Genomic DNA, 24,014 nt, shown 5'->3' on the forward strand with positions numbered 1-24,014 from the left:
TCCCACCAGGCACATTGGTGGAAAGGAGCTGCTGCCTGCCACCTCGGGAACGGCCCGCCAAGAGGTGCACGCAGCCTCTTCCCATTTCTCCAGCCACCTTCAGGCTAACTTTGACACTCGGGAATGGCGCTAGTGGAGGTTCAGGGCTGGGTCTGACGCTGCTCACTGCAGCGCATTCCCGAGCCCTCCGACACTCGGCAGCAGCCTCTGTCTCCCCCCAGCCCCGCACTCGGCAGCCCCCGCCCCGCCGCTTCCCCGCCGCCGCCGAGAGCGCCTCCCACAGGCCACCCGCGCCGTGCCGGGGGCCGCCCGTTCGGCGGTGCCCTCCCTGCTCCCATCCGCCGCCCGCCACGGCGCGACTGCCGCCCGGGACTCCCTCTGCGAGCCCGGGGGCGGACGGGGCGATCCTGGGCCCCATCTCTCGCGGTGGCGGTGTGAGTGGCGCCAGGCCCGCGTGACAGCCGCGACCGAGCGGGGGCGGCCGGGAAGGGCCGGCGGCGCCGGGCGGCCCCGCCCCGCTCATCCCCCCGCTCCCCAGGCCGCGCTCCCGGCGGGCGGCGCCGCGGGGTGACGGGCGGGTCTCGGCCACAGCCGAGTGCGGCGCGTCAGTTCCGGCGGGGAGCGCGGCGCGGCGCGTGGGTCGGAAGCGCCGCGGCGGCGGCGGGGAGCGGAAAATGGCGACGGCCGCGCAGCTCACGGACGAGGAGCTCTTCTCGGAGCTGAGGCGCTTCGGCTTCTCCCCGGGGCCGGTCACCGAGAGCACCCGGCCCGTCTACCTGAAGAAGCTGAAGAAGCTGCGCGAGGATGAACGGGCCGGGGCCCGCGGCGGCGGCGGCAACAAGACCCGGAACAGCAACAACAATAACACGGGAGCCGGAGCGGCGCCGGGCGGAGGCGGCGGCCCCGGGCGGGCGGCCCCGGGAGCGCGGCTGGCCGGCGCCGAGCACCCCTTCCTCCCCGGGACTGCCGCCGGAGGCGGCCGGGGCCGCGCCGCACCCCCCGCCGGGGGCGGCAAAGTGCTGCTGGGCTTCAGCTCGGACGAGTCGGACGCGGAGAGCAGCCCCCGGGGCCAGGCCGGCGGCAGGAGGGAGCGCGCTGCGCCCCTCTTCCGCGGCCTCAGGCCCGCCGCCCCCCACGGCGCCTGCGGCGTGAGCAGCAGCTCCCCCCCGGAGGAGGCGGCCCGGCGGAAGCCCAACGCCTGGTGGGGGGCGGCGGCCAGGAGACCGACGGCGACTCAGGGTCTGAGAGAGCTCGGGGACGGCGAGGAGGAGGACGACGACGAAGAGGAGGAGGAAAAGGAGAGCGAGCAGCAGCGGTGGAAGAACCGGACCGTGAACGGGAACCGACTCCTCTCCTACGGAGGCAGCAGGGACAAGTACTCGGACTCGGAGGAGGAGGAGGCGGCGGGGGTGAGGGCTAAACAGCAGGAGGAGTCTGCAGTTCGCCGGCCCAGACGGAGCCTCAGCAAGTCGCCTGCTCCATTCATAACAAGCAAATGCGCTGCAGCCGGCGCTGGCGTGATGGAGACGGGCCAAGAAAGGGCTGGCGGAGGCTGCGGTGCTGCTGTGCTCGTAACGAATGACAGGGCGGCGGGGGCGGCTGCTGCCGGCAGTCTAGACAGGGGCAGAAATCAGGAGGAGGAGGCGGCGGCGGCGGCGGGGGGAAGAGGAGGAGGAGGAGGATGTGAAAATCTGGACTCTAGTCCTCCCAGCCCCAGATACCGCATTGGCCTACCCAAGAAATCCCCGTCAGTATTGCTGTTGCCACCACCGCTCACGGACGTGGACAGCGGCAAAATCACTGACCCTCCAGGCGCCATTAGGAAAGCGACCAATAACCATGTTCTCAGCGGTGCTCCTGGTAGCTGTAATGTTGAATCCAGGATTTATTCATCTACTAATAGCCTTCCCCCGGGTGGAACCACCTCCTCCCTTAGACTCAACCACTCCAATCATACGGGTTCAAATCATACCTACCTGAAAAACACCTACAAGAAGAATCTCTCTGAGCCCGAGGAGGAGCTTCTCCAACAGTTCAAAAGAGAGGAGGTATCCACCACTGGAGGCTTCAGTGCACATTACCTGTCCATGTTCCTCTTAACTGCTGCATGCTTGTTCTTTCTGATACTGGGATTCACATACCTGAGAATGAGAGGTTCTGGAGTAGCTGAGGATGTGGGAGCCAACAGTAAGTATTAGGTGAAGGGTAAGAGGAGTTTCTGCAACTGGATGTAACAACTGTTAATGCGCCTTTGCGTTCCCAGACCTCCCTTACTGAACAGTTCTGGGTTCCACCTTAGTATAATCTCTCTTTAGAGGATGGTGCACAGAGAAATTATCTTTCCTTATGTATGTGCTTTGCAAGCTGGTGTAATAAGCTTGCAAGATATTTGAGGATAAACTTAAATCCCAGCATACCCTGCAGTAATCTGTTGATAACTTATTTTCTAGCAAGTTTTCTTCCCAAAGCAGTTCTGTGGGTTTTGTTCAATTTAGCAGGAGTATGGTTAATAGAGAATTGGCGAGGTAAGACTTTACGTTAATCTTGCAGGAGTAAGTGCACAGTTAGATACCTGGGATTCCTGCAGGGCTGAGATTTGGCTGTAGTTGTTTGGTAATGAAGCAAGTTGTTTTCATTCATGTGTGCTGAGGCTTGAAAAGGATCCTAGGTTGAGATGATGTTGCACACGATGACAGATTTTGTGCAGTGAATGCTTGATGTATTGTGTATTGTTTTCTAATAAATGATTGCGTCTAAATTTAGTTGATAATAACGTTTATACATGAATTACTGCTGTGCTTTAGTCTGAATTTCAGAGCATTCTTTTTTTTTTTTTTTTTTTTAAATACTGAATTATTTGGGAACTCCTTTAACATGTAGAAGTAACTTGGAATGGATTTAAAACCTACAATTTTTGAAGAATACCAAAATGGAAACATACCACCTGAGGGTGGTGATTCATGCTAATTCAGTTCTTGGCTGTTTTGAAATGGACAGTGGAGATTCTAACATCAGAAAGAAAAACCATTCCATTGCTGTCCTGGGTTTTCACTGCTTCTGGTGAGAAATTATGCAAAAATCTGGTTTTGGGATGTAAGAGTGTTAGAAAGTTCTTGGCAGCTTGCACTTTTCTTGAAATGATTGAGGATGTTGTGGGGTGTACAAGTGGGGCAAGTGTGTACATTTTTTTTTACGGAGAGTAGAGGATTTATGTACTCATTTGTGGACATGTATACAGTGCCTTGTAAGGAGTGATCTGACTATTACCTTGGGATCTGCTAGATGTCCCAGGGCAGCCGTGTGGGCTGGCTTTTTTTTTTATTCCCTTTCAAACTTTGTTCATTACATTAGGGTAGCAGAATAATTTTAAATTCTGCTTAATGCTCTTTGAGGGGTGGGGGTGGCATGTAAGACATTTAGTGTTGAGGAAGGACGGTAGCAGCAAGGACTTGGGGATTTGCAGTGGTTTCATTGCAATGGTCCACGTGGCTTTTAAGTCTTGTTCAGTCTTGTTTTTTGAGCTGGCTGTGAACATACACAGGTGGGCTATAATTAGACACAGTGTAGTGTGACTCTTAGGACTACGTATACTCTGGTCAGCTTCTGGCCATAACTGATAGAGACATGCCTACATTTTCTTATGTATGGATAAGCTGTATTCTTGTACTAGCATAAGTATTATATGCTGCATTTGGTCTTGAAATATGATTTTAACCGGAGAAGATCTGTCAGCCTACTGGGGTAAACTGCCAAATTCAGTGGTTGAGTTAAAACTGGCTTGTCTTCCTGTTTGGTAAAAGGTGAGTGTTTCAGCAATGCAGATAGCAATAGTTCTTAAAGTTCAGAGTGGATTTTTTTTTTGTATTGAAAAAAATTTGTTTTGGAATGTGTGAATGTTCCTATAGAGCATGTGGGATGACTGTGTTGAGTATATTGCTCTTAAAAAGTTAACCCAGCCGGGACTGTTACACAGGAAAAATTGTGCTCTTCTTAGAGGACCTTGCTTAGGATAGGCTGCCTAGTCAGTGCTCTGGTAGCCCAGTGTTGCTTGGTAGTTCAAGTAAACCAGTTCTTGGCCTGTTCTTACTTGCTCTCTTTTCAGTGGAACTCTCAAAAGTGGATTTCCTGAAGAATCGTTCTGGCAATGGCACTTGAATTTCGTCTGTGCTGCTTCCTCACAGCCCCAGGCTTCGCTGCAGCATAACAAATGGGAACGGGAATAGTGTCCTTTGGCAGAAGCAAACAGCAGGTTTTGTGGCTAGCTCCTTTGATAGAAAGAGGAGCAGGCCACTTCTTTTAAGCAATGTGGGAATGAGGAGGGACTTACCTTGCCCATATGTTTAGCACGTGCTTACTAATTTCCTCTTAAATCAACATATGGCACAAAAATACGGTGGGTCTGTAGAACAGGCAAGAACAGACAAGACAGGCTAATAAAGACTGATGTTTACTGCAAAGGGGGAGAACCCTGTCTTCCTAAGCTTAAACATCATCTAAGTGAGTTCTTTGACTCTTATGTTTATATGGGTGTATTGTCTGTTTTTTTTAATAGAAGCAGAAATGATTCATACTTTTTAATTAAAATAGTAGTATATCTCAAAAACAGCCTTATCATTTAGGCTATTGGATATTGGGATTTTTCTGTCTTTTAGGTGGTTGTAGGTTAGATTCTGTTGGGTGACAGTGATTTGATAGTGGAAGAAAATCAGCTATTTTAAACTCCAGTCTGTGTCATAAAAACTTTTAGTGTTCAGCGGAGTTGCAATATATGCATCTAATTATCATGCTTACTATGATAAAGCAATAAAGACAGTTATTTGTATATTTGGTGACTTCTTATTTTAAATTTGCAGGGAATGATGCACAGTGAGCTTAATGTTGGTTTTCTTAACAGTTAAGTGCTTAAAATGAAATGCAATCAAAGTAAGGTGATAGTATGTTTGAGACGTTGAGAAATACTTATCACAAAGTACACTCAATATCAACACTTAAATATTTGTCAATCTAAGAACAGAAGAGATGTGTCTGATGAGAGGGAGGCTTAAAACCAGGTGTTGGAGTTGAATTTAGGCCAGGTGGAGTAACATAAGTGGGAAGGGGTGAGCAGAGTATTTCACAAGAGACTTGTTACTTACACTTACATTTTACAAGAGACTTTTGCATAGTGTTCAAATGCTTTTTTATGCAGTGCTCTAAAATAGCTACGAAGTGCTTCAGTTTTTTCACATGTAGCATAAAAAAATCAGAACTGGGCTAATCCTTCTGTATCTAAGCTATAAATGTCACTGGAATTAAGGTTTTTATGCATTTTGCTGTCTAAAATATAGATAGGGTTTTTCTTAAACCCACTGAAATGAACTGCTCTTCAAGCTCACTTGAAAGACCCAACTAATGCTAGTGCCTGTTATGCTTGCTGTCTCTGACAGTGCTACATTTGAAAAAGATCAGTTTAGGCTTGGTGCTGGTAACCTCGTTCCTTTTGCTCTGGCTGTAAAGCATGTTTTGTTTGCACCTGCCTTCAAAAGACCATGGGATTGTATCAACTTCTTGCCAAGCCAGCATAATATTTTGTCAGGAAAATGATACACTTTAGTCTACTTCCTAGGTTCTTCAAATCCTAAAGAGATGTGTGTGTATCTCTTCCAACTCCTGTGGTTTTGTGATGTTGCTCTGAGCATCTCTAGTGGCTGTTCCTGGAAGTTAATTCTAAAGTTGTTTTTAATGAAACGTTGGTAACAGTATCAGATGGGTTGATGTTGCTTTCAGATATGGTTCACTTTCTTTCTGAAAGATGTGGGTGCTAGTACAGATACTGTTGAAGTCTGTCATCTGAAATAGATTGTATGTAGGTTACTTGCACCATTTCTGCTCCAGTACTTTGTCTGGGAAGCAGTTGATGTGACAAAAGAAAAAAACCAGAACAGAACAAAACCATCACAACAAAAAATGAATCTTGAAAGTTTCAGGTAGGTCTTGTTTAAAGCCTTATTTTCTTATAAGAAGCCTTTTAAAGTGACATCTGTTGCTAGCAATTTTGGTCTTTCTATGATACTTGTTACAAAACAACTGCTAGGAGGATAATCCTTACTATATTTACTAAAACTTGTGTTTTTGAAATGTTAATTCAGGGAGCCTTAGCAGTTGTGCATATTCTGAGTGTAAGCTTAAGCAAATCACAATTCTAAGAGTTTTATTCAATTCCATTGATGTTCCTTTGTTCTTGAAGTCTAAATCTCTCAGGTGTTAAAACTTCCATGGAATTTTATGCAGGGAATTTAATTGCTAAGAAGTTAGACTTGCTGTATAAAAGACAAGATGATGACTGTTAAGCTCACAGGCCTGGAAATTACTGTTGAAGTGCTGTGGTATTTCGCAGATAACTGTTATAAATTTACTTAAGATCACCTTCTCAGAAGAGTCTATTCTTTACAGTGTTGGCTTTAATAGAAGAAAAGTAGTTGTGGATAGGAAATACTTATGGAAGAGGACATAATAAGGGGAAGGAGAAAAATTAAAAGATTTGTAACATTTCTGTGTTGTGTCCCTATTAACGTTACCTGTGCTTTGCAAGGGATACCCTGACTTGTATTCGACAATGTAACAACTTCTATTGAAATATTAGCATGTTGCTGTTTCACTTTCTGTATATTGCTTTAAATCCTAGTTAGCAAGTATTTCTCAACTAGGTGTTATAAAAGAAAATCCTGGCGTTTTTCTTAAAGACTAATCTCTGTTGTAGCAATCTCAGTTCTGTGGTTTGATGAGTTTTGGATCAAGATCAGTAGATCAAACAAGAAGAATCCCTAGGCTGTCTTCATAAAGTAAAGCCAGGCAGAATAGTTAGATTTCCTTAGGATTCTTGGCAATTCTAAACTCTCATCTTCCTTATGGTATGTCAGAAATTATTCTTTAAAATGAGGAATAATTTGGCCTTTTATCTAGGGAAGTTGAATAATTATTATGTTGTGACTTTCATCTAGGAAAGTCTAAGTAATTGCTATGTAGTACAAAATAGCTCAGCTGACAGCTTCAAGTCCTTCCTAAAGGATTATAAACAGTCTATTCACCTTTGTAATAGATATGGAGTATAAAGAATAAATAAGAAAATTGCTCAGCACTGTTTGAAACAAAACTGATGGAAATTCAGAATTCCTGTTTTTAGGGAGATAGTGGTAGTTGATACTTTGTTCAGAATATTTATGACTACTTTGCATTCATGTGCTTAAGTGTGCTGCTGTTAGCAGATGTGCACAGAACATTCCTTATGCCATTACTGTAGATTCTTATTATGACATTTTTTCAAAGTTACTGTTGGAAGCCATGAGTTTTTTTGAAGTAAGTAATGGAAAATCTGGACTAGAATCACTTGCCTGGGGACCAGGGATGCAGAAAAGCTCTGACAGGAGTCAACCTGTTTTCATTAGATATCAAAAAGTAATCAAAAGTTTGCACTGCATTCTACAGTGCGTAGTTTTCTCAAAAACAAATTTCGTTTCTAATGTGAGAATGGTGATCCAGAATCTGAAAGCAGATCTGGTTGCAACTTTTACATTTTAAAAAGCACTAAAGACTAGAAAGGTGTGGGAAAGCAAAAAGCAGACTTGTTTCATTTGTTAAGAACCTCAGTCAACTCTAATACTGTTCAAGTGCAATACAGATATTTCTGCTTAGGACAGATGCCTAGAGTGATAATGGATGCAGTGGAAATATTTTAAAGAAGAGCCCATGATACACAAGGACTTAAATTTTTGCCTTGTAGGAGCCCTACTTAACACTGTTTCAGTTCACAGTCTATAGTTATCCCAGTACAGGAGGAGAATCAGGCCTGCAGTCCTCCTATCTCTGGGATGCAATTGTGTTTCTAAAAATCATTTCTATTTAAATCCTTTTGAGATCTGTGTTTCATCTGAGAGTAGTAGGTTTCAAACTTTAGCTTGACTGCTTACCCAGCTAAGCTGGCAGGAGTTGTAGAGTTGTACCCAACTGATCCCTGTCATGCTTCTGGACTTGTGCTTCAGTAACAATATGATCATTTGAACAGGCCAGAACTGCTGCTTGAGAAAGTTGCTTCACTAAAAAGCTTTGGCAAGTAAATTAAGCCAGTACAGTGTTTTTTTGTTGATGAAAGTGCTATTCCAATGTTGTGGAGAATCACGGAGTGTTGTAATCATGAGGCATATATTCCTTTTGCCTATATAGTTCTTGTGAATGTATTCTCTGCTAAAATTAGTTGTCTGTTGTGATTTGTGTTAGGTTGAGGGCAATAAGTTTACTCTGGTCAGTGACGGTGAAATAAAAAAAAAAGGTTTTTTAAAGGAGAATCTCTTCATTAGTACTTTGTCTTGTCTGCCCTTGGCTCCTTCTATTTTTCCTGGTGGATACAGATTTGTGGAAGAAGGTAGCAGTGCCTTTGCTGTGATTATAGTAAATAAGGACATGGTGTAGCTCAGGTCTTGATCAAAAGTAACCTTGGTAGCTTCTGCCCACTGAGTCATTCTGATACAGAAAAGCTTGTCGAAAGGGGCAGTGGTACTGATGGGAAGAAGTATACTGATCTGGGCAGGGATAGATTGAAGAACCACTGCACATCATAAAGCTGAGCTCATGTAGGTTCCTTCTGTGTTAGAAGGCTTGCTAGAGTTTGTAATGTTCAATGTGGAGTCCTATTGTGCTGTACCTCCCACAATGTTATTTAGTGCTGTTTTTCTGTTCTGATTATCTGTAAGCATGAGAAGTACTTATGCTTTTACATCTGCGTATGTAAAAGCAGGTGTGGATAAAAGAGTAAGGCACTATGGGAAATGGGGAATCTGAGCTTTGCTAAAGGATATGTTCATGTTTGGGTACTTTGTGTTTTGCATATAATAATAAATGCATGTTCATTTTGATATAAACTCAAAGAAACTAAAAAGGTAGTGTTGAGAACACCAAAGAAGCTGTACTGCTGCACTCTTTGTACAGTGACCTTTGAACCAGGAGTAGACGTACCAATCTTTTGATTACTTCTTAGAGCTCATTCATTCAGAATGGGCAGGTACATATGCACAGTTTGATTTGGTGATCCTGGGTGTATTATGATCAATGCCTGTTAAGTTTTGCTTCCATCTGAGGTGGTACTCCCTGCAGAAACACTGTAGGCTGTGTAGTTTCAGTCGTTCACATTGAGCATGGATGTGTCGGCATACTTTAGAATTGTGCAGTGCGGTGGCTTTTTATTTATAATTTTAAACACTTTATTTCTTTTGACATTCAGCTAGAGAACCTGCTTATTGAACTAACAGAAATGTGCAGATTGAGTACAAATGCCCATGAAGTGTAGGGGGAGGAAAAAACATGAGAAGTTAAATCCACTTGTTTTATTCTGCTGTGTAGGATGCGTGGTATTAAAGTGATGCCTTTTGAGGGAGAGCAGACTGGAGGGAAATTATATGAAAGTAGCAGCCCTGGGAAGGAGCTGTCCTGGTAATTGAGGACCTAAGGCCAAATAGGGGTCTGCCTATTCCTTCTGTAAGGGAATGAGTTAGCATGTGGTATCCTTTGCCATTCAGAAGATGGAAATGTACTGAGCTGCTTACACAAGCCTTGGGATCAGACTAACTATATGGCCAGCTCCCTTAGGTACGAGATACGTGGTTTGAGGAAAAGATTAGGATCTTATTCTGTAAACTTTTTTTTCATAGTTCAAGCACTGACTTTTATGCCACTGTGTAGTGACCTGCATAGTACAGAGTTGTCATGTGCCAAAGGTGTGTTTTATTGCCCCTAGTGTTTGAGATATTGTTAAGACTCACTTGTACTTCCTGTCTTCTTTTTTTCCTGTTTCTCTATGGCAAGTGAGTTTCTTGCCAAGAAATGTTTTGGATTTTCTTGTTTTTTTCCTCCTCTCTAGATCCCCCAGGGTTAGAAGTATGCACAGTACTGCTAGAAGATTCATCACCTTAATCCACAAACTGATGATGTAACCTTTTAACTAATAGGCATAACCTATTTCATTAATAAACAGTGATCATACCTGTTAGTTCAAGTTCAGTCTTAGTTCAAGCAGACTCTTCATCTGAGTAAAGGATAATGGTGTGTTAGTCCAGTTGTTCCCTTTGGATAATTTTTGTTTGAACCAGGTAGATTAATCAAACAAATCATCAAACAAAAGCAGTTACTATGGTAGACAACCTGAAAGGTTTAGCCAGCTCTTCAGTGTTAGTCTGGAGGAGTAAAAATGGAAGTAACTAAATATTCCCTGGTGTTATGCATGTCCAGTCTAGTGTTATGTTGTGTATTAACTGCTGAGCGCATTCTGATTTTGAGCCCTTCTAACTTGTACAGTATGTGGTGAGCAGTTTTCCTTCTTTTCTTAACTACTGTGGGTACTTGTGGTAAATTGTCTGCTGCTTCCTCCTCATCTTTGTCGTGCCAAGAGACCTGCTAGCAACTCCCTCTGTATGTCGTGCATGGAGCACCTGTTTTCAGTGTTCTGCTGTTGTGTTCAGGCATGGTAAATGCCTTGTTCAGCAGTTCTGCTGCTCTTAGTGCAGCAAGCACTGATAGAACAATGTGTGCTGAATGATTTAAAGGACAGAGGTGCAACAGAACCCCAGTTTTAAAAATGAAAAATTCCTGTGATCTGTATCTTGACTTTGTTCCTGATCAAAATATTACCTTTGGATGTTGTAAACTGTTCATACTCTTATTAGTACTTTGTAACTGAAGTCTGTCTGGAAGAAGAGGTTATAACTGTGATTTTATTTTGGAAACTCTTCAAGACAGAAATCCTTATGACTTGTATGAAATCACAGGATATTTGTATCAAGACTGGGCCCCTTGGCAGAGTGACAGTAGATTCAATATTTAATTGCAGCTTCCCATTGATTCTTAAACCTTCTGTGTTTCAGTAACACTTGCTTTATTAGTTTGCTTTCCACTTTGAACTTTGGAGTTTGAGGAAAGTTGAATGCTTCCTAGTTTAACATAAAACATGTTGTGTTGCTATGCTTTCAAGATGGAGTTTCCCCTTTTTTCTAAATTTGTGTTCATTTGCAGAAGTGGTGGGTATTTTTTTAACCTTATAAAATGTAGGGAGCTAAAATTGTTTGGGAGAGGTGCAGAAAAATGCAGAATAGCTATTTCAGAAGACTGTTCTGATTCTCTATCCATAGTAAAATGCTGGTATGTGTCTGAAGTCTAACATTTCTCCTGGTAATGTTTTGCAACTGCTTATAAGAGCAGTCTTAGTGTGGTGGGTTTTTTATTTCCTATGTATGCACATTAGCCTGTGGTGAATACTGCGTGTATGTGATTTTAATCTAATTTTTACGATGCACGGCAAGTGAACTTTTGGGCCGTTTTCCCTGATAGAACAGAGACAACTGTTTCTTCTATTTGTAATATAATGCAAAAGAGCATGTGTGCAAATACTGTTACTAAAAAAATTTCCTTAAATATTCTTAAGAACGGACAGCTTTTATAATTTTTAGGTTTTTTGATCACTAATATGAGTACTACAATGAAAATAATGTTATTATTTAGTGAAACTGAATAATCTGATGAGAAGCTTTCCCAAAACACTTGTGTCTCTCCTTAAATATGAATTAAATTGGCATGACATGCAGGAGCACCTTTCAACATTAAAGTCTATTCTAACCAGCATTTAAATAGCAGGAGTAGATGGTTATTTTGTGGTAATTTTTTGGGCTTTTTATTTTTTTGTTTAAGTAGTGAAAACTCCAAAGAGAAATTCTGGTAGGTCATATCATTTTACCTGAAATAATGAAGACTTTTATTTTCAGAGCTGATGGAAAATGTGTCTGAAGTATGTATCACAAATATGATTTTTAATTCTTTTGGAGGGGAACTTTGTCAGTAGAAGGGAACAACATGAAATTGTTGGTTATGTTGTCAATCGTTACATCACTTACTTGGAAATAGAATGAATTAAAATTATATTGGCTGGAAAAATGATCAATAAAAGAGCTTTAAACTGAGCCAGTTAAAAAAGTGATTAGATATTAAGGAAAGGTTCAGCCATTTGTAGCATTCGCTAATCCTTGTGGCACATTATCTTCAAAATTGACACAGCCAAGGAGTATTCAAACTGTAATGGGGTACTCATAGAAATGTAAAAACCATTTCCAAAATGCACAAAGATGATCCATATAGAAGGAATTGCTGTATGATTTGATGTCTTAATGTCAAAGCAGAGAGATTTAGCCTACTGGTTTGAAATGGTTTCTACCTGAGTTAGAGAAATATGGAGCTGGAAGGTAATGCAAAACTGCTTGTCTGTTTTGAGCATTGAATAATTGCAGAGAGGAAAATAAAGACAGGATTATTTTGTTTAAGGAGTTTGAAATATGGAGCTCTGGAATAACGTTTCAAGCAATAACTTGTTTGTTTGGTATTTTTCTGGCATTTTAAGGTTTAGGAGTTCAGAGGAGCAATGTTTTAGAATTATTCTTGACACATACATGGTATGTCACTGGGTGAAGTCACTCCTTGATCCTAGACTTAGAAAGTCTGTTAGCTGACATTGAAAATTCTTGAGTTGTAAAATTACTGAAAACTTGTTTTGAGATCATGTTTTCTGATAGCAGTGCTTCTACTATTGTTTCTTACTCTGGTAGCAGTATATTATCCAGCTGATGTGTTTGTTTTAGTAGGAGAAAAAATCTGATGGAAAGCATTAGGTTATCCTCTTACAGAACACATCTTTGTAAGACAGATATTGGAAATGTTACTACTTCTCTTTTGAGTTTAGTCTGCTTGTGGCTTGTGGATGAGGAGGAGAAAAGTACAGGGAGAAGCATTCTTGTTTCTGCAGAAGCTGCTACCTTGGAGGTATATGTCATAGTGCACAATCCCTGAATCCTGTGGGTGAATGGTATTTGATGCTTTGTGGCATCACACTGAGAAACGAGCTGCTTACTGGTTAATTGGGATCATTCTTGTTTCTGCTGCTTCAGCTTTACAGCTCCTTAAAGTTGCATTGGAATGTTGCTTTTTCATCTCTAAAATCACATTATCTGTACATTCAAAAATAGATTATGGCATTACAGTGGTTCTGTTAAAAATGTCACCTTAAAATATTAGGAGGAACATAGAGCTGCAGAAAGGTTCAGAGGTGGCTTGTATAGCAAGGAGGAAGAGGACTCTCAAATGTGTATGAGTGATCAATGAAGTGAAGGCATGAATGTTACGAAAGGGCTGATTAGTATTTTACTCTCACCTCTGGTACAAGGGTGCATGTATTAACTTTGTAGCATGAGTAGATGGTAAGTTGTTCTTTGAACTCCATTAGAATGCGAGCTTGATAAACTATTTTCCAGGCAGCCAACTATTTCATGGTTGAGGTCTCAAACCCGTTTTGAGGAGGAGCCTTGGGAAATATATGTTCAGATTAAAAATATTACATTAATAATTAATTCTTAATATAATGTTTAGTTTTGTAGAATAAGAATTTATCACTCTTACAAATATAGTTGCATATTCTAAGAACTGTCAAGAAAGCTTTTGAACCAAGAATGCTGATGTAATATATTGAAATACCTTAGGCATGTTGGAGTATGTGAGAACTTTGCATCTGTGACTGAAGCATGTGGGAGGATTTGGTAAGAGATTAGGTTCTGGACAAAAGAAAGAAGGGTGTATTCAGAAGAGGAATTACTGAAGAAGTTAAGGAGTGGCCTTATTAACTCAAGTGAATTGAGGTTATGTGGTAAATAAATGCAGATTGATTAACAGTTGTAATTGCATATGCAGCTGATAAATTGCTGCAGTTGCATTTTGCTTACTTGCCTCATATAGCACCAGTCATGCTAAACGAAATAGCATCATGTATAAAATGTACTTCAATTTTTGGTTAACAGTAACAATCACTAACTTCAGAGGGATTTCATGGAAATCCTATAGTGTGAGTTAAAATAAAGAGTTTCAGAGATTGCTACATTTTTGTGATAAGTATTTTTGAAGAGGTGATTGGTGTTCTTGGTCATTGTAACCACTATGTATTTGTGAAGGAGAGGCAAACACTGACATATCATCTGGCTTCCTTAACAAATTCAAGGTGTAATTTATGTAAATATGAAGTTGCCCAAATATGAGATAGACTTTCCCAGCATCACAATCCCAGTAAAATCAAACCACCACCATAGCCTCTACTTAATTTCTGGGCTGCCCTAACACATCTAGAATTTCAGGTGACAGTTTTCAGTTTGAGTTTTTGCAGGCATGGAAATGTTGCACATGCGTTTGTTTTGTGACTTTCATGGACGCTAAAGTATGTTAATCAGGTGTACTGAAATCTACTCCCTCTTGTACCTTGTGTTTGTTCCCACCTTCCAATCTAAAACCACTACTCAGTCAAGATTTCATGTGTGCTGAATAGCATTGACCCTGGAGTCTGTAATTATCCTTGTCTGGGTAACTAACAATCAAACTAGGTGTTTAATTCTATTTTAGGCTGTTTACATTAAATGTTTAGTGTGCTGGGTGTGTTTGTTTGAGGTAATCAATGAAATACATAAAACTTTAAAGTTTGTAGCTTGATAATCCAGTAAGCAGTGGCTGTGAATTTGGACCTATAGAAACCTATAGAATGAAATAATGAAATGCTGTAGGGCTTGGTATGCAAGAGTCTTCAGCATCTGCTTGTATCAGCTTTAATTAATCTTATATCTGAATACAGTATTTGGATGTCTGTGAAAACCAGTCCCTGTGTTTGGGTGATTTTGGTTTGGTTTAGTTTTTTTTCCATTTGCTGTATCAGAAGAAGCCAAAGGGCTTATTGGATTGGTAACATGCTTAATTTTTTTTCTGAGCTGAGGCACATGGACAAACTTGTTTGCAAAGTTGCAGAGAGTCAAGCCTTCTTCATTTAGGAAGTGTTTTCATTGTCCCTCTGTTTTATACATCATTTGTTGGTTGTCACTGTAGGAGTGTGGATCTTAACCATTGCCACGTGTAGGAGCAGAGAAAGGGACTTCAAACTTCCTTTCAAAACTAAGGTGAAACAGATCAACATTTGTCTGCTGACAAGAGTGCTACTGAAGTTCATGCAGTTAATAAAAATCACATTCTTTTACAAATAATTAGGGTTTTTTCTTAGAAAATGATTTTTTGTTTCTTATCCATATTCACTTACACTTGACTAAGGTTGGGAACCCTGTTTTATAAGTTGATCCTTAGTTTCTTTTGTATCCTCCATTTCTCCTAAATGAGAAATCTAGCCATGAATTTGATCTAATATGTCAACCTTTATATTTCTATTATATTTCCTGTTTATAACTAAATTATAAATATAACTCTGACTGATCAGTTTGAGCATGGTTGTGGATCAGCAGTCAAGATATTGTCAATCAATCTACTCTTGGTTGGGCAACTCTTAATATTTTGTGGATACCTATATGCATGGGAGTGCATGAGCTCTCAGTGTGTCATCTCACTCTTGTTAAAAGAACATGCTGAGTTGTAGAGCTTTGTTATATGTATTAGTGGTGAGTAAAAGAGAGGTTTTCCTTTTTTAAATTGTCCACTAAAATGTAAAACCTTCAAATTATTTCAAAGCAATTGAGTTATAAAGCAAGGGTTCAGCAAATGGCAAGTACAGTTTTGTTTGTAAGGAAATAGTTGTGAAATTTGTTGACATACAAAAATCTAGTATAACCTAAATGCTACTATACTGCATTATCAAATGCAGAGTTAGGGCAAAGGTTAATAGATGTCTCTGTTATTTGTCTTATTATGGACCATGTTTTTATCTTAACTATTGCAGTGTTGTCATAATGCTACAATGTTGGTATACCTTTTTAGTGTTTTCAGACCCTAGAGTGAATTAATTTTTTTTCTTTTTTTCTTGACAGTCAAGGATCCCTTTAGTGAAGAACTCAAAAAAATACAAGTAAGTAAAACCACTTAATGTTGAGATTTTAATCTGTCAGATGATTGTATACAAACAATATAGATCTATTCAGAAGGATGCAGTTTTAGTAAAATTTGCAGGAAGTAAATGCACTTGTAACTGGTATTTAAAATTTTTTTTCATCTTGGGCAATATAAATAAGATTACAAGATTTGGCTGTGGCATGCTGGTTGCTTCATACACAATGAAAATCGTACATAATTTGTGTTGTAGAAAGAAAAGAGTATTGGAGATTTTGAGACTAAATTTAACAGTTTTTCAGTTACTGGTAACATTAAGTTACTTAATGGTAACATTAGGCTTTTGAACCTTGAAAGCACAGCTGGTAAGAGATGGTTGACATGAAACCCAAGGATCTAATTTAGTGTTACAGAAGAGCAAGGGTTAAAGTCCTTCAAAATTAATTTTAAAATTTGTCTCTTTCACTTTGATTCCATTCTGTTACTTGTTCCTGTATTTACTTTTTTTGTCTGAAGTATCAGGCTAACAAGTTTTGAGATGTCGCCGTTGAAGCTATCTGTATTATCCTTAGTGCTGCAGCATGCGTTCAGGTGGTTCTCTCTTCTGTCTTGAATTGTAAACATAGTGATCTGCTTTTGCTAGGCATATATAAGCAAGTATTGCAAGATAATTGTGGAGGCCTTGGAGGGAGCGTTTTTTTTTGTTTTACTGTCTGGGATTTGGTGTTTTTGTTTGGTGGATTGGTGGCTTTTGTGTCTAGGATTGAACTCTCCGAATGTGAGTAATTGCATATTAAGCAGGTGGCCTTGGCTGGTTTCTTGGATAGAAAATGTTTCTGAATCTCTTGAACAAATTAAATTTCTCGAGGCAGATTCTGGGGATTCTTTCAAAATGACTTTACTAGTGTGGAGAGAATACATTTTGTTCACTGGACTTGGCCTGAGAGCCTTGTCTATATGTTACTTCTATTTCTACTGCGCTGTTCCATAGTAATCCTTTTCCATGCTTGATTGTTTGTTAGCTACAAAGGTTATACTGCTCAGTTGCTTCTTTTATATGGTCCAACTGTTAATTAGAAAAAAAATGGTCACAGTAATATTTCTCATGTTCATCTCAGTGTAGCTATTAGTGAAGTCATGGGTGTACCTACTGGCAAGTAAATGTAACTTGATGTACTGCTGGTGGTGTGTGTGTGCTGGAAGACTGATTTTCCTCTTCTGCCATTCAGAGTGTTCTCCAGCCAGGAAATGAGTCAATAAGATTGGTTAGTTTCCTGAGGAGTATCAACTACATCAACTTAATCTCAGTGATGGTTTTCTAGTACCAGAATAGGGAGAGATGATGCTGGAAATTGGTGCTGTTGGGAAATAGTTTGTCCATTGTTTGATCAATGAAAGAAGTATTTTGCTTTTCTGGTAGCAATTTTCTTACAAGAAAAAAGAAATGGACTATTCACATTTTAAAATTATGTCAATAATGCTGGTGCATCAGGGAGTTAAGCCTACTATAGTTACTTTTTTTCAAAATTAGTATAATCAGCATATGCACAAACTGGAAAATTACTTTTTTTGAGTATTTTTTGGAATGAAGGCTCTAGTCCTAGCCATTTGATAAAACTTCAACATTTCAGAATAGCCTTCAGTGTACATAATTGTGTATGTAATTGCATGTTCTTTGTCTTCATGTTTTGAATAATTCCTTGTAAATATAAAATGCTCCTGGTTATATTTAAATAAATTTCTTGATATCTTGATAAGTTTAACTCCTCTGTAAGTAGCAATTATATGACATCTCATATTCATGCTTCTTTTGGGAATTAGGCCTTTTTGTTTTGTGGTGTATGCAGGAAGTATCAACACTATAGTTCACAGCTTTCTGGTATGCTTTCTTTTGGCTTTTTGTTTGGTGAGGGTGGTTTATTTGGTTGGTTTTTTTAAAATTAAATTACTGTAGTTGGAAGGTGGGCAACAAAAGTCTTCCTTTGCTTGAATTTTATGCTGGAATGTGACCAGATGGTACTTTAGTGTGGCTTGTATAAAATGTCACAGCACATTTATAAAGAATAAAACTTTTGTTTTTACACAGTAGCTATCAAAAAAAAACACCCCAAACGAAACAGATTTCTTTTGAGTCATTTCACTACTCTCTTGGTAGTATCAAAATACTGCTGAGATTCTCTTGGTTTGAACTGGCAGATCCATCAGAGTCCAAGCTGCAATCTAGTTCAGCTTCAGTCAAGATCTGAAAATTCAGTGTAGTGTATATTTGGATTCAGAATCTATTGCCTGCATCATTGTTGGTGTGTGAGACATTACAGCTTCCTACCTGCGTATTTAAACCGTGGGGTTTTTCCTCATGGTAATTGAAGATTCTGGGGATAGAAGGAAAAAAGTTAATCTGTACTACTGCTTGTATTAACATAAATATGTTTTTCTCATTCTAGGAAGATGAAATAAGTCTCATGATGAAGAGCTTGTATGCACTTCATGATAAATTGGCACAAGTAGCAGGTAACACTTAAAAAATATTGTGATGTAACATTATGGGAACATAAAAGTCCCTGCTCAGATAGTGATTTACAATAACTGGGTCTCTGATAGCCATTTAGAGCTCCATTTTGGGGAACTCGAAATCCTGTTTCTGGTTCACTTACACTGTCTTTTTCCACCAGTGTTGCACCTTTTGCTGCAATGTTTGCTAATGAGATAGGCTCTTGAATATTGTGATCCTGTGTGGTTTTTGACCTGATGCCTGAATACTTTAGCAATCTCATTTTGTTAAAAGGCTTAAATTAAATTTACTATATGTGAAGAGGATTGTGTGGGTTTCTTAAAGGTTGTTAATTCACAGAGGTGAAAATAAAATATTTTGCGACTGTGTTAAAACGGTTACTAATAAAGTGAACAGTAATGGTTGAATAAGATTGCCTTGTTAGATAAAATGTCCAACTTAACCATATGACTTATACAGTAATGAAAAGTGCTGCATATAGTAATGTGTCAGATTTGGTGTTTAGGGATAGTATTATTGAATATTCAAAGTAAAAAGTAGGGTGGTTTTATCTAGAGTCGTAAGGAACGCAGCTTTAAACTGCACACATAGGAAATGGTGAAGTTAAGGCTGTGATTATAATTTTGGCATCTGGTAAATGAGAGTTACAGCTGAATCTGTGTCATGACTATTAAGCCATTTTTATCATCCTTGCATATTTAACCCATCATGTGTTCAGGAGGTCTTACTGGTGTTTGTGCCAACTATTTGTTTGGCATTAGCAAGTTTTACCAAGAAGGCTTTTCCATTATTATCAGCATTGCAAACATGAAAAAAATGTGGAAACAGCTCTGTGTCAGATACAAAGCCAACAGTGTAATATGTCAGTGTAATATGTATAGGAAATGTGTGAGAAATTTGAGCAGCACTGTAACACCCTGTACATTGCAACAGTAATCTATCTTCATGCAGAAACATTTTGTTTCCACAGCATTTATGGTGTCTGCTGTGAATAAAATAGGCGTTTGGACAAGCCCCACATATTTTGGTTTGTTTACATCAGAGAATCCCAGAATGGGTAAAGTTGGAAGGAACCACAGTGGGTCATCTGGGCCAACCTCCTTGCTCAAGCAGGATCATCCCAGAGCACAGGGCATAGGGTTGCATCCAAATGGTTCTTGAACATCTCCAGCGAGGGAAGCATTCCACATGCTTTCTGGACCATCTGTTCCCGTGCTCAGTCACCCACACAGTAAAGAATTCTTCCTCATGGTCAGGTGGAACTTCCTGTTCATCAGTCTCTGCCCATTGTCTCTTGTTCTGTTGCTGAGTACCACCAAGAAGAGCCCAGCTCCATCCTCTTGACATCCTCCCTTCAGATAATTATAGCATTGATGAGGTTCCCTCTCAGCTGTCTCTTCTCATGGCTGAGCGAGTCCAGCTCCCTCAGTCTTCCTCATTAGAGTGATGCTCCAGTCTCTTGATCATCTTTGTCTTCTGACATAGACTACTATAGCTGAGTGTTCCAGGGGATTGCTGCTTTTCCTTGCTTAGATCACTGTCATGCAGCTTCCCTCTCTTTTGAAGAGTGTAACAGCTTGCTGTTTGTTCAGTGTGTCATCTGGCCCTCCAGGGGCCACACAATGTACTAAATAGGTGAAAAGGTTTGGCACATAATTTCTACATCCATGAAAGAAAGGGAATTTTCTCTACTAGCTGGGGCTTACTTCAGTGTACAAATCTTTACCTGTCTGCCTTATGAAGAAGAATTTGTATGCTCCAGGACAGCTGCTTGCTTCACTAGGTCTCAAAGATGCATTTTTCTCCAGTAGTCTGTTTCTGGCCATAAGGATCTTCAAATGCTTCCTTTTGAAAAATAGAACTATCCTGTCTGGTTAGGTGGTGCTCCAGACTGGAGCTGTAATGTGAGATTACCTGGTTGCTCAGTAGAGTAGCTTTCATACAGTCTGAAGAAGGACCTAATCCATCTTTACTTAGACAGAAATTCTCTTCAATGCTAAGTTTCTTAAGATACGAGAGGATGATGTCTGCCATCCAGTTTTGAATACTGTATTGATGTAGACCTGGCACACTGTCTGGAAGCAGTTTAAAAGGCATAAAACAGAGAAAGCTCTAAGGGAGATGCAGGATTTAAGAGTGTTGATCTTGTGCACAGTGCACCACTTCAAAAGAGAAGTTAAAGAATACAGATTTACACAAAGTGGTGCCTTTCAGGTCTCTCTGTCACATACTTGGAAAAGTTTCTCTCATTTCATACTTGGCTATGCATCATTTGTTCATGTTATAACTATTAATATTAAAAAGGCAGGCTGGAAACTTGAAGTAGTCTGTTCTGTTAAGCTTTATTCAACCTCTTGACTACCATAAAGATGGTCCCCTCAAAATTTGGTTTCTAGCTCTGTCTAATAAAACAGATTCATTATTTTTATTGATCTACTTTCTTACCTTGTCAACTTCAAATGGAGGGCAAGTGATGGGGCTTTTATTATAGAAGATAGAACATTAATTTTTTTAAGGAAGAAAATGTCAGAGTAATAGTTTGTTAATTTTGAGTTAATATACCATGTTGCAATTGTAGATACCTATTCTGGACTGTGGTTCTCCAATATGTTGTCAACTTATTTCATTATCCAATATAGAAATGGGTTGCCTTTAATGCATCACTCTTCTCAGAATTACTGGGCTGCCAAACCTATAGTGAGTTATTTTTGCCTCACAGGAAACTCAGAACCTGATGAGCAGATAGTGCTTCTCCCTTGAGTTGAAATTTGTGTTCCCGTGTTATCTTGAATGGTTTAGCCGTTCTTCAAAACAGCAACTTTTTATAAACAGTATATATTTCAGTACCCAACACTTTCTGCTAAAACAAAATACCTGCTTTTTTAAAATTAGAGTTACTTCAGCATATGTTAATTACTGGATATTTTGGTCCTTCATGGAGAGACTTCAAGAGATCACATCCATTTTCAGTCAGACTTGCAAAATGAATAAATCTAACCACTATAGTTACAAGAAGCAACCAGCCACCCATGGGTATGACCCTTTCTTGTAGATAAATGATTTTTTAGGTAGCCACTTCTCTTGCCTGGCATTCTTCAGTGTGACAGTCTATCGGGTTTAGACAGTTTCCTTCTTTTCACGGGTCCTTGAAGATGCAGGGGTGAATTAGGCTTTCATATGTAATAAGGCTTCCTGATAAATCCATGGCTGGAAGAGAAACCTGGCAAACCACCCAATATTATTTAATATTAATTTCAAGTATCAGTTATTATATCTGGTGGCTGTCGCAGGCTCTCTGTTCTGTCACTCTCCTAATCTTTGTCTTTCCAGGTGATTGATACTGTGCTGTTTCCAACCAGTGATTAAACAGCTGTTTGGCAAGTTCTGGTGTTCTGCAGTGTTGTTGAGCTGTTGAATTTGCCTTTAGAAGATCAGGCATTCTTACTTGCTCTTGGTCTTCTGCTTTTCTTGACCTGCCCACTTTAGTATTCTGCTGCAAGTAGCCTAAAAACATGAGACTTACTGAACAAATGTCTTGTACCCTGCTAGCAGTTTGTATCGGTGGCCATATCATATCCAGCTATAAGCTAGAGATCTGTGCTAAATCCATGTCTTCTTTGAAATACTAGATTTCCACTGCATTCTGCTACCAAGTAAGAAAATTATTTACAGAGTAAAGCAAATACTTCAAAATTTTAAATATTTCTGTTGCCTGTATATGCTGCAGCTCATAAGTTAAATGCCTAAATGAAAGTCAATTTCAAATATTCTAGCCTGCATGGAAAAGAATATCTGACTTGGTTTTTATATTAGAAGCAGTTGAGGCATAATAAGTATTTCTTTGAATTGAAACTTTAGTTGCTTTTTTGGTAGTGGTTTTAGAAGAATTCTACTTCTTAAGTGACTTGCCCAAATACACTAACATAAGCTAAAGTGTAGTTTTGTGATTCTTTCTGGGATGTGCTATTTGCCTTCCTTCAAAAGCAGAGGTTCTTTGGTTGCTCTTGAAGTAGTCAAGGAAAGTTTAAGCTCAAAGATTCATGCTTTCTAAAGTAGCTCACAGCAGACATTATAACAGAGGGGCAGTTTTTACAAAGAGATGAGATGTATCTTGCAGCAGACTTGTGTAAAGTTTTTTGCCTGTGCTTCAGTTTCATTCCTGAATATAGGGCCTCAAATGGAACAGTGGGAAACATTTTTGGCTCAGACTATGGAAAGTGGGTTTCCAGGCCAAGTGGTTAATGATTGCACCAAAGTTATTCAAAGTAAGCCTTCATTTGCAGAACTATTAGCTAACACAGTGACTGAAATGGCATATAGGAATATCCTGCTGTTACAGTAAAACAGAAGGTTGTCTGGCTTGTGAAATGCCTGACTTTCTGCAAACTTTCAAATTCATGAGTTTCTCAGAAGAAAGCTGTTAAATGGATCTCAGCAAAAAATGTGTTGGAATGAGAAACTGTGTCTCCAATAGCTTTTTGTACAAGACTGAAACTCCATAACTGATTAGCTTACATTTTTTTAAAGTGGGAGACAAGATAAAAGTGATTTTTGTTCCTCTCCCCTCTGCCCCAGTATTGCTTGAGGGAAATTTGAACTGATGGGCCTTAGACATTGACAGAGCCCAGGCAGCAAAGGTTTGGTTAACTGTTAAACTTGTTCAGAGGGAATACAATTTGAAGAAAAATTCAGCAGCAGGACTGAGTTGAAACTGTCTGCTGATTTCTGAAGATGAGACCAGAAGCTGTTAAGTCAGTGTGCTGGCTGGGTGCTGCATAAATAATTCTTGGAAGAAGGCACATAAGATTAGCATTTAAAACTACTAAAGTAATTCAGTAGTCTCCTACCTAAGGGAGCTTTTGTTCTGTTGTAAAAGGCAATGCTGTGTTCTCAGAAGGTGGAAAATCCAACATGAACCCTGAAACTTCTTGTTAAGAATTCATATTTTTCACAGTCAGTCTCCTGCTTGTGTGTTTGGTTTGCTTTCTCATCTGCATATTAACCTCACCCTTTTTATTCTCTCCCATTTATTTCATAACAGGACTTTTTTGCTAATCTAGATAATTAAAAAACCAACCAAAGCAAAGCTTCTTAGCAGAAGGGTCTCATCCCCCTTCTCTCACAAGCTGTTTTGTTCAAAGTATGACTGACATGCTTTATCTGTATTAAAAAGACCTCAGAAAGACTTCAGGTCTTACCAAACAAGAGAGAAGGCTTAAATGTAGGAATACCTGTTCAGACTTGCTCATGTCATACAACTTAGTATCAGGTGTAAATTGTACATACAGCTTTTACAGAGATATGTTTTGGGTTTCTTGTATTCATTCTATCAATTCTAGATTTAAAACAATGTGTTTACACCAGAGACTGTGTGAGTACAATGTATAGTTATTCTAAGTCTGCTAATCTTGAAACATGAAATCACTGCTGATTATACATGTAAATTTACAGGCTGTACAGTTTAGGCTGTAAACCAAAGTCTGCCTAAATTACATACAAGAAAAGCCCATAGCTCCAATTCAGGTGCTAAAATTAGAGTGGGTTTTATCAAAGTGGTGTCCATTTTCAGCAGTGATCTGTCTAGTTTTGCAATTACAGTAGACTCAGGCACTTTGAAAGTCTTAGATGTTGC

The 24,014-nt window shown here is 39.8% G+C and overlaps 1 protein-coding gene across 2 annotated transcripts in view; it reads left to right on the plus strand.

The window, feature by feature from the left end:
* Window positions 1–655: 655 nt before the first annotated feature.
* The window catches only part of LEMD3 (LEM domain containing 3), a 41,272-nt gene continuing 17,913 nt past the window's right edge, over window positions 656–24,014 (plus strand). For both annotated transcript variants that reach the window (XR_009418484.1, XM_059472190.1), the window contains exons 1-3: window positions 656–2,187; window positions 15,852–15,889; window positions 18,315–18,381. Coding sequence is in view for 1 of the 2 variants with exons in the window: in XM_059472190.1 (XP_059328173.1) it covers window positions 675–2,187; window positions 15,852–15,889; window positions 18,315–18,381 (1,618 nt within the window). In the remaining variant the exon portion in view is untranslated. The remainder of the gene's footprint in view (window positions 2,188–15,851; window positions 15,890–18,314; window positions 18,382–24,014) is intronic.

This window comes from Ammospiza nelsoni, chromosome 5, assembly GCF_027579445.1.
Source record: "Ammospiza nelsoni isolate bAmmNel1 chromosome 5, bAmmNel1.pri, whole genome shotgun sequence".
NCBI lineage: Eukaryota > Metazoa > Chordata > Aves > Passeriformes > Passerellidae > Ammospiza > Ammospiza nelsoni.